The sequence below is a fragment of the Chrysochloris asiatica genome, unplaced genomic scaffold, assembly GCF_000296735.1.
Source record: "Chrysochloris asiatica unplaced genomic scaffold, ChrAsi1.0 scaffold00354, whole genome shotgun sequence".
NCBI lineage: Eukaryota > Metazoa > Chordata > Mammalia > Afrosoricida > Chrysochloridae > Chrysochloris > Chrysochloris asiatica.
In genome coordinates, this window is record NW_006408872.1 from 1,263,854 (window position 1) to 1,274,604 (window position 10,751).

Here is a 10,751-nt window from a genome sequence, read left to right on the forward strand (position 1 = left end):
GCTTTCCAGAGAGGTTGGACCATTTTGCAATCCCACCAGCAATGCAGGAGCATCCCAGTCTCTCCACATCCTCGCCAGCATTTATTATCCTCTACTTTTTTGATGCATGTCTTTTTGATGTGACTTCATTATCTGTAGCAATGCTATTCTGTTCCTTATATGTTTTTTTTTTTTCCATAATCAAATGGTGCAGGATTCAAGTACAACTCATTTTTCTTGATTTTTTTTTTTCCCCAGCGGAATGTTTTCTTGCAATTATAGAATGGAGGATGGGTCCAGGAGACTATTTCTTGCTTTGTAGCTTTCTGGCTTCCTTACTTGTTTTTACAAAGTGAAAAGATATGAAATTGTACCTTGTGAGGACTCCCTCCTCGGTTCCTCTCCCTCCTTTTTATTTTACTTGTCTTTCATTACTGTATGTGGATGCTATTATTCCTGCCCTGCTCAATTTGAGTTTTGTTCCCAGCAGTGTCTCCTCAGTGTGGGCCATTTTGAAAGCTCTTATGAACCTCACCTTTATTCAAGAGTTAGTGTGCAGGTGCCCTCTCCACCTACTGTTCTCACAATAACCACCACTCTGTTTAATAAATACTATTTATTTTCAGGAGCTTCTGTTATTTTGCCCATCCATTGAGTTGTTACTTTCTGTTACACATGTGGGAGGTTTTATACTTGGTAGTTTGTACATTCACTCACTTTACAAGTTTCCTAAAAATGCCTTGTCACCTGATTTTTTTTTTTTTTTTCATTTTAACTTTCTGTGCTTTCAAGTGTATATTTCTTAAAAGTTTTTACTGTGAATTATGTGATAGTTTACATGGGAGAACATTAGCTTTACATTCATCCTATCGTGTATTATTTCATTGCCATGATTACAGTCCCTTCCATGCATATTCACACAACCAAAAGGTATACCCCGCAAGCCTGCACACAGCCCCTCTCCCTCTCTGGGTCTACAGTCCCCAGCTGCTCCATCTCTCCACGTCATCGTCTCTGCCTCCATCTCTGGCATCACTGTTTCTCTGGGTAGAGTCCCGCACTCCGCTCTACTCCCTTGATGGTTCCAGGGCCCTCTGCTCTTGGACTGCAAAGTCAACCACTCCCCTCCTTTGCTACAAAATGTCTAGCTTTACATTTCCAACCCTCACAGTCAGTCCTGATAGCAGTTATTCAGTATTGTACCACAAGAGTCTTATCCCCATCTCCTTTTATCAGCCCCGGACAGACAGATTGGATACTACTCAGTGGAGATTCTATCTTCCCCCATGCCCTCTGGATCTAGGCTCCCTCTTAAAAGCTTGTAAGCCAGTCACTTCTTGCCTTTGTAGCCCTCCCATTTTGGGTAGCCAATGTCCAAGTTGCCCATCCCTGTCTACCTTGTAACCAATGGGGTGGGAATGATCCTCGCTATAAAGATTTGTGCCCTCTTTTGAGCTACTGTATCCATAGGTATAGGTCAAGTTCATCAAATTGTATCAGATTTCTCTTTTTCCCTTTTTTCTTCTTCTCATCGAGTTCTGATCATTCAGCCATTGAAGCCAGTCGAGTGGGTATTAATTTGCAAGTGTGGGTGTTCTTGTTCATATGCCCTCACTTCATAACAGCTAGATGCTTCATTCTCCACTCCAGTCCTCTGTGGCCATGTCACTGTCTCTAGGCCCAGGAGTCCCCAGGTCTTGCCGGGTTCGTAGGAGTCTAGTGAATGTGATAGGACTTAGCTCACAGCTTCATTGCTGTTTTTCCCTCACTTCCCCTTATTGGTGACCAATGTGGTTACCAGTCAGACCACATGCCTGCTCATGTATTCCCTTAAGTATTAGTCTTGGAAGGGGGTTTGCCCTGATGGGACCCGACCAGTTGCCTTGATGACTCCTGGGCGAGCAACTTGCTTGTTCTTATAGTAATCAGTCGGACTGCTGTTACTGTTTTTTATTTTTCCTGTTGGTCTTTCTTTCAAGAAGTATCTTCTGTTCTTCTAGCCATCCAGGCTTGTCTGCTTGTTCTTTCAAGCAGAGATTACTCACCTCAGAACATTCTGGATGGGGGGTTCAAGATTCTACCTACGGTTTTATGCAATGCAGAGGCTCCGCAGGAAGCCTCCTTCATTGGGTATGTTGTAGTCCCATTTTAGATATTCCAATCAGTTATAGGCAGAAGACGGACTTACAAGATTTCTGTGGTGATGTTTCTGGCTATTCCTTTCTCTTCTCCTCGAGTGTCTATTTCACAATGGTATGCCAGGGAAACCAAGATTCAAAAGATAGCCAAGCATCTTAACATTATTTCCCTTCTTTTACCCATTCAGACCATACCTCAGTCCCTGTATCCCAGAGCCCTGTTGTTCCAAGCTTGTGCATACATCATTATTTACCTCTGTCCCACTTAGTCCATGCAAACCTACCTAACTGTTCTCCCATTATCTGCCTTGTTCTTCCATTCCTCTCCCCCTTCTTGTGCTTTGTCCTCCCTCCCCACCCAGCACCCAAGCTGTCTTGTGTTTATTCCCTACCCTGTCATCCACCTTCCCCTTCCTCCCCTCTCTGTGCCCCTCACATCCCAGTAACCAGCAAAGAATCACTTCCCCCGCCCCCTCTTTTAGTATGGGTTCTTTTTCTTAGTCTTTTACAATAGTGGCCCTATGCAGTATTTCTCCTTTTGTTGTCACCTGATTTTGTGGCGCACATGCATAATTTTGCTCTGGTTGTTATTTGTATTTTTAAGGACAGACTCAGAACTCAGAAAACTATGTCATTGCCTGCCATCTTCGTAGAAGTTTTTCAGTCAATAGCACTCCTCTACTTACCCTCCAGTCATCCAGAAGCACTTCTGTCTTTAGCCTTCTGGGCAGGGTCTTCGTGGGATCTTTCAAATTACTGATCTGTTCCTTAGCTATAATCTTCTTTGTATTTACCCCCACCCATCATGTTTTCTTTTCATCTGTGATGTTTTTCACACCTGATGCTTCCATTCAGTTCTTTTCACGTTTTCTTATTCATCCTTCATTTTTGATATACCTTCTTAAATTTTAGCTTTATCTTTTCCAAAAGTTCTGCTCCACGTTGTTACCCAGTGTGTATGGGGATGTTTTAAGAGTGATTGTCTAGTGCAGGGGTGTGTTGTGTGACCAGGGAGTCCATGTTCCCTTTGGTTCTGCATATGTGTGAAGACCCAAATGTCAGGTCTCCCTCTGGACCATCTTGGGGAGAAGAGGAACACTAGGAACACAGAGCACCATTCGTTATTCTTGAGTCCTGTCCCCTAGAGAGGGAGACCTAGGGTTGGTGTGAAGCTCTGTATGTGGTACTCCAGGAGATCATCAGGGATGGGGCTGGTCCACAGCTGTTTCTGACTCTCCCCAGGTACACTTTGAATTATAATCGTGACTTAGGTTACTGCTGTGGAATTCTATAGTGAGGAGACAGGTCAGAAATATCTCAAGGCTGTACTGAGGGGATGTGCCAGCCAGCTTAGGAAGTCTCCTCAGACTTCTTCTGGCTTCTCTGCTTCCTCTGGGCAGGGTGTACTCAGACTCACCAATGTCCTGATGGGTTTCCCTCACTGCTCAGTTTATGCTTCACTCTTGTATCTGTGGTTTTTTCAGGGTTAATTGTTGGGAGAGAGCCAGGAAACCTGACCTTTTTTAAAAATGAGAGTATTCTTATCTGTAGATACATTTCTTTAATCCTTATTTAAGGTTTCTTCTTGAATCATTTCTTGGCATATTGTGTTTTTCTTAAGGAACATCGGTGGTGTTACGTGCTTGATGGCTAATTGAAAGGTCAGTGGTTCAAACCTACTAGCGAGCCACTCTCAGAATTCTGCTTCTTTAAGATGTACTGCCTTGGAAACCCTGTACTTGTTGGCATTGGGTTGTGTGTGTGTGTCTTTGTGTGCTTTGGAATTTGTCAGCTTTGTCAATCATTTACAGTTGTTTCTTTGTCTTTTAAACCTCATACATTGTGGTAATGTCTCCTTTTTTTAGATTTAATATGTTTATTAAATATTCTGTCTCCTCAAGGAAAGTCTGGAGGACATTTCTGCTCCTCCTTCTACCTCCCCCAGTAGATAGGTTGATACAGGAGTGATTTTAGCTTCAGATGTATTTATGGTTTCCTTGTGAAGAAATAGTTTTTAGAGCCCTCTTGTGGCAGTGCATAGCTCTTTCTTGCTGTCCACTCAGATCTAAACTCTGTGTGTTGCGAGGTTCCTTGAGCCCACAAGTCCCTTCTTTGTTCATCTTTCAGCTGCTTGGGTCCTCTGTACAGGATCTTATGTTTCTTGGTAGAGTCCTTTCCTGAGTATTTTCTCAGAAAGGGGACATGGGGATGAATTCCCTGAGCCTTTCTAATTGTACTTACTTTTTTCTCACCCTGACAGATTAGTGATGTCTTCTCTGGGATCAGAGTAGTGGCACTGTTGGTTTTAATTGGACTGGGATGGGGGTAGATGTCTATTCTCAAAGCCTGTGTGAATCTCTTCAACCTCCTGAGAGGGAAGGAAACACTGGTAGTAGGCCAACATGTGGGCAGACTGTGTGCTCCTTTCATATTTTCAAATGAACCTTTGAGCGCAAAATGAAATTCCACGTTTTTGCTTTGTAACCAGCCTTTTAAAACGTCTTTTCTCTATCATTTGTTTATGTGTAGATGTCCACACAGAAGCTGTACAGGCAGCGCTGGCCAAGTACAAGGAAAGGAAGATGCCCATGCCCTCAAAGCGGCGCTCCGCACTAGTGCACTCGTCTGTTGACACTTACACGCCTCCAGGTGCGTACAGGCAGCGTATGATGCTCCTCTGTTTTCTGTTTGCTGACATTATTATATTCTGTGCTTAATGATTTCTGACCTGAAAAATCTGTCATATATAGAGTGTGCTTGGATTTTTGGTATAAATGTTAAAATTTTTTGTTTTGTTTTGTTTTACTATTTTTTTTTTTATTTAAGTCTTTTAGTAAAGAGAAGAACTGAAAATAAACATGACTAGAATGCTGAAGTTCTCTGTAAGAATTTTAAAATTAGTCTCATCTCAATAATTATCATTTGCTATGCTATTACCAGGATATGTGGGAGAGCATAAGAATGCTTGGAAGTTTTTTGTCTTATTTTGTTTTTGTTATTTTGATGCTGCTTTTTACAAATGAAAACTTGTATGGAATTTCTCTATAACAATAATGTATTTTAAGCTTTCTGTTAAAACTCTACCAGGAACTTGATTATTTTAATGACTCTATCCCTGGGCTACTATTGCTTGTAATTTTATTTAAGAAACAAAACCAGACAGATACTCGTTTTTGGTTTGATGTATTTGGAATTAGTAACCAGTGAAAGTGAGACTCACCGGAGTCACAAGACAATGTGGAATTTTTAGTAATACTTTCTTGCTGCGGGGGAAAAATAACAAAAAACAACCCACAATTTATATTGTTGGAAAAAAATGTTGGAAAAGTCTGTCAAATTATTGTTTCTCCTAAATATAGCCATGTTGTTGTTGTTAAGTGCTATCCACTCTGTGTGACTCATAGCAACCCTGTATAGTGTTTCCAAAATGGTACATCTTTTCAGAAGCAGAACGTCTCATCTTTCTCTCAAGAAGCAACTGGTGGGCTCGAACTGCTGGCTTTGTGGCTCACAGTCTAGTGGTTATCGTACAGAGCCATCACACTTCCAAATATAGCCATAGATACGGTTCAATCATAAAATATTGTTTCAATAATTGTCAAGCCATAATAAAAGGCCAAGTCATGCTGACTTGATGGAGTCTTAACTCACAGTTAATTTTAAATGTTGAAATAGTTGTCTTGAAGAAAGAATTACTTTTTAAGCTAATTTATGTGCTTTCCCCTTAGAGGGCAGGTGGACAGGGTAGCACCTATGAGACAGGCTAGACTGCTGTTTCCTGTGCCCTACAGAGGCTGCTGGAATCCTGGTGTGGTGCTGTAGAATCAGCACTGGACCACAGGTCGGTGGTTCTAACTTACCAGCTGCTTCTTGGAAACCCTATATAGGGTCACTGTGAGTCAGAATGGACTTGACGGCACTTAACAACAACAACACAGAGGCTTCTGGGAGACTCACTCATGGAATAGGAATGATGGAGGCTTGGGCATTGCTCAGGCAGGACCCTGCCTACGGGGATCTTACAGGTGTGGGTGGTGTGCGCTGCTATGAGCTACCCTGCCAGAGGCTTTGAACCAGATGGCCTTATGTTATTGGATATTGAATCATAATATGGGCAATCCACAGAACCATAGGACATTCCATAGTGACATGGGAGGTCCACAGGGTGTTTTTTCTTCATGGGCTCCTTTAGTATTCATGACCTCGACATGAGCATGTTGACCTCAGTGCTGATATGAAGGTTTGTCTTCACTCCCTGTGTGTGGTGTCTGCTACGACTAAGTCATGGTGTGGTTCTGTATGATAAAGCAGTGGACTGCAAGGTCAGTTTGAACCTCAAGGTCAGCTGTTCCAACTCATCACCTGCTCCTCGGAAACCCTGTACAGGGTTGTTATGAGTCGGAACCAACTTGAAGATACTTGTGTGAATAAGTCACCTTGGGGAAGTTTGAGGGGTCATGTTCCTTAAATAAGGCTCTTTGGATCTTAGAGCCTGTCCAGTAGTTGCGCTCTATGTTGAGGAGCGGCCTTGAGTGGCTGCATCAAGCTGGGCGGTGCATTACACAGAAGTACGTTCCTTGTAAAGTGTGGAAGGTGCAGACGTGTGTGGGTGCTCCATCCCTGTGACTCACTCTTGCATCACATGCCTGTCATCATTATTTTGATCACAGACACCTCGTCCGCCTCAGAAGATGAGGGCTCTTTGCGGCGACCTGGGCGACTCACCTCCACTCCGCTCCAGAGCCATCCCAGCGTCGAGCCCTGGCTCGACCGGGTCATTCAGGGCTCGTCCACCTCATCCTCTGCATCCTCCACCTCATCTCACCCGGGAGGGAGACCTGCCACCGTTCCCAGCGCCGTTGCCGCACTCACCAGCCTTACGGCCCACGCCCACATAGGTCAGTACAGAGCGGCCGTTGACCACCCCCGCTAGCAAAGCTGGTGTAGGCGGTGTTCAGAAACAAGGTACTCACCTGCCAGAAGGTCTAACATATTGGAGGTTTTAGTAATTGCACGTGAAAGATATGGGAGTGCTAGTTAGTTAGTTCATCATTCAGATAGAATCTTTATAAAATCTTTGAGCAATCTAACCAACTTGGCTAAATTTCCCCCCATCAAGTTCTACCCTCTCTTTTTCAACTGGTAACAGAAGTGGCTTTCTGTGCTTCTCTGATGTGGTGATGCCCCAGACCTGTGATAGGGAGCCTGTCCTGCAGCCACTGAGGCATGGGAGGCTTTTACTGCTGACGTCACCCCTCCCACCCTCATGGGGCAATCAGCACAGGCAGCAAGTCACAGGACAGTCAGTGGATAGGGAACTGGCCTGGTGGGCTGCCATGTTGCCTCAGTTGGCTGTCCCCAGGCCGTCTTGCACCCACCCTCTCTGACACGCTGTGGCAGAGTGGCCTTAGTCTTTGCACCTGGCAGAATACCAAGGCAGAGAGCTAGACTACAGCAGGTCAGTCCTTTTCTCTGCCAGATACCAGGTAAAATAGCCCTCAACCTGAGCATGAGGATGGAAAGAAAATTCTAAACGGATTAAAACACTTCTGAGCATATGTAAACCTGCCTCCCTGCCTGAGCAGGTACAAGCCACAGCACTTTCTTTCAACAGGGCCATGAGGCCGACTCAGAGCAGGGTTTCATTGGATTTTGGAGCCCATTGAGGTTGTCACTGCCCTTCAGTGAATTGAAAAGGACTCTCAAACACAAATGATGAGTGCCTGCAGTCAAACTTGGCCCCACTCAGTCAGGCATCTGGGTCTTAGTCCTGTCTGTCCCTTCCTTCCTTGCGCCTCCTTCCTCTCCACTAAAAGGTGTAGAGTTCAGTGCTGGACAGTGGAAATGTCAGGTTTCTGCACTGACTGCAGCAACCTAGGCCCAGCTCTGTGCATGCTGGTGGATGGCAGCTTTGCTATGGATATGAGGATATGCAAAAATTTAAATTTCTCCTTAAGGCTCTTTTCCCAGATAGCAAAGGTAAACCATATAAAGATGTGTAGATCTCCAAATCATTATTTTTCTTTTGAATTGCATTAATCCTATAAAGAAAATAAATTACAAAATTGTTCATCATTTGAAATAGTATTTTTAAGCAAAAACAGTAGTGCAGTTAGTTAGCTTTATGCAGTAACTGGGATAGTGTGTCTATAGGATGCTAAGTCTGTGTTAATTAGTCCTTCTTCTCCTTTTCAGGGTAGTGTAACTTACCTAAGATGACACACCTGCTCAATAGTGAAGCAGGGCTGACGTCTAGCTTGCTCGCTTATTGTTCGTTTCTTTGTGTTTACTTGTTGCTTTACCACAGCTGCAACACGAACACACTCTGCACCATGGTAGACTGTACTCGGGCTAGAGACCCAGTGGACAGACATTCTGGGTTGTACAGCTCTGTGTGAAATTGATGCAAGCCAGGTCTTGGCCAGGTTGGATTGGATTGCAAACAAACCCAGTGTTGTCTAGTGGCTGAGAGCATTCCAAGTACACCCCATTTATCATCCTCCGTGTCCCCCTAACAACTCTTCATTCTTGTATTCATTCAATTCAGGACCCTTCTGCATGTTGTTTCTGAGTGTGTGCCTTCTGTCATAGTGAGAGTTAGAGATGAGCAGCTGAGCTGCCTATTGTGCCCACCCTGTGCATCTAGCATACAGTGGAGCCCCCAAAGCTCAGAAAGGGTATGGAAAGAGCTGGGCCATGGACTTGAGGGTGGCCTTGGGCAGCATTCTCCTTGAGAAAGGGTCTCTCTGCAAACAACCCAACTTTTTTGTTTTCCTGGCTGTTTTGGATATTTCCACATGGGATTTTGGTCATTGCCCACCTTTCCCTGATAAGTACAGCTGACAGCTTGAAAAATAGTTCTTATACTGATACTTTTCGTTCTCTATTTTGTTATGGAGATGTAGCTTTACAGAAATTCACAGGTAACTCGAGTATGAGAACAATGGTGGTTTTAGAATACTCTGGGAGTGCTTTTCTAGGTGAGGCAGCATGTGAAAGTATGCCAGAATCTTTATCATCTGGATATGTCTGCACATTATCTTCTAACTAGATGCTGAGGGATTGCTAACTCACTTCCTGGTGGCTAGAAATAAGTGCATGTCTTATGTGAAGAGTGGAGTCCTAGTGTGGTGCTGTGGGCTAATGCGTCACACTGCAAAGTCGTTTGAACTGCAAGGTTGGTGGTTCAAACTCACCAGCTCTCCTTAGAAACCATATATATATATATAGTCGCTACGGGTCGGACTCGACTCGACAGCACTTCACAACAACAAATGTGAAGAGTTGGTCCCGTACATTGGTTCATAATGTTTTACCAGACAGCCCTAGACTGCTGTGGTTGTCGGTGTCTTTTAACAAAGCACTTAACCCTAATGGTTGGGCAAATTCATGTTTTGTTCTTTGAAAGGACTTGAACTGTAAAGATTTACAATGTAGGTTATTACTGGATGGACAACTACTCTATCATATCTTTCCCATCTTATTTGCTTGATCTAGTATATGCATCTAATGATTAATTCTAGTAAGTTTCTAAGGATCTTAACACAGGCTCTGTTGAATACTGTATTGCAAACTATAGTCTTTATATGCAAAGTGTTTGCTGAATATAGTTGACTTCAATTTCTAAATCTCCTAATAACAAAAACCATTATTTTAGGTATAATAATAGAAAATTCTTCAATTTGAGCTAATGAAAGAGGAAGAATACGTTAGGTAAAAAAAAAAAGAGAGAGAGAACATATTGTTGTTAGGTTCTGACTCATAGTGATCCTATGCACAACAGAATGAAACACTGCCCGGTCCTGCCCCATCCTCACAATTGTTGCTACACTTGAGCCACTCCATCTCATTGGGGTCTTCCTCTTTTTCATTGACCTTCCACTTCACTAACCATGATGTCCTTCTCCAGGGACTGGTCCCTCCTGATAACATGTCCAAAGTAAGAGAGACAAAGTCTCACCATCCTGGCTTCTAAGCAGCATTCTGATTATACTTCTAACACAGATTTGTTTGTTCTTTGGGCAGCCATGGTACTTGTAATATTCTTCTCCAACAGTACAACTCAAATGCATCGATTCTTCTCTGGTCTTCATTATTCATTGTCCAACTTTCACATGCATATGATGCTATTGAAATACCATGACTTGGGTCAGGTGCACCTTACTTCTTAAACTGACATCTTTACTCTTGAACACTTTAAAGAGATCTTAGGCAGTAGATTTGCCTAATGCAATATGTCGTTTAAATTCTTGACTGCTGCTTCCATGAGTGTAGATATTAGGTAGAACATATTAGGTAAAGGTAATTTAAAAAAATACTTTACTTTTGGATTAAGGAAAACAAATTTATTAAATATTTGGACATAAGGAAATAGTGTATATTTAAATGTAGTTATTTTTATATAGCTATTTTAACAAAAAATTTTAAATTAAATTTCCATGTGTAGTTTTTTTTCTAATGCGTGTTATTTGTGTCCTCTCTCTCTTTTCTTTTGTTAGGTTTGCCAGTGGTCTGTCGATTTTATTAATTCTTTCAAAGAACCAGCTTCTCGTCTTGTTGATTGTTTCTATAGTTTTTCTGTTTTCTATCTCATTTATTTCTGCTCTGATCTTTATTATTTCTTTTCTTTTAGTG

The 10,751-nt window shown here is 42.7% G+C and overlaps 1 protein-coding gene across 1 annotated transcript in view; it reads left to right on the plus strand.

The window, feature by feature from the left end:
* The window catches only part of DIP2A (DIP2 disco-interacting protein 2 homolog A (Drosophila)), a 183,560-nt gene that overhangs the window by 64,297 nt on the left and 108,512 nt on the right, over positions 1-10,751 (plus strand). The window contains exons 4-5 of the mRNA XM_006876117.1: positions 4,647-4,766; positions 6,788-7,015. Coding sequence (XP_006876179.1) covers positions 4,647-4,766; positions 6,788-7,015 — 348 coding nt within the window. The remainder of the gene's footprint in view (positions 1-4,646; positions 4,767-6,787; positions 7,016-10,751) is intronic.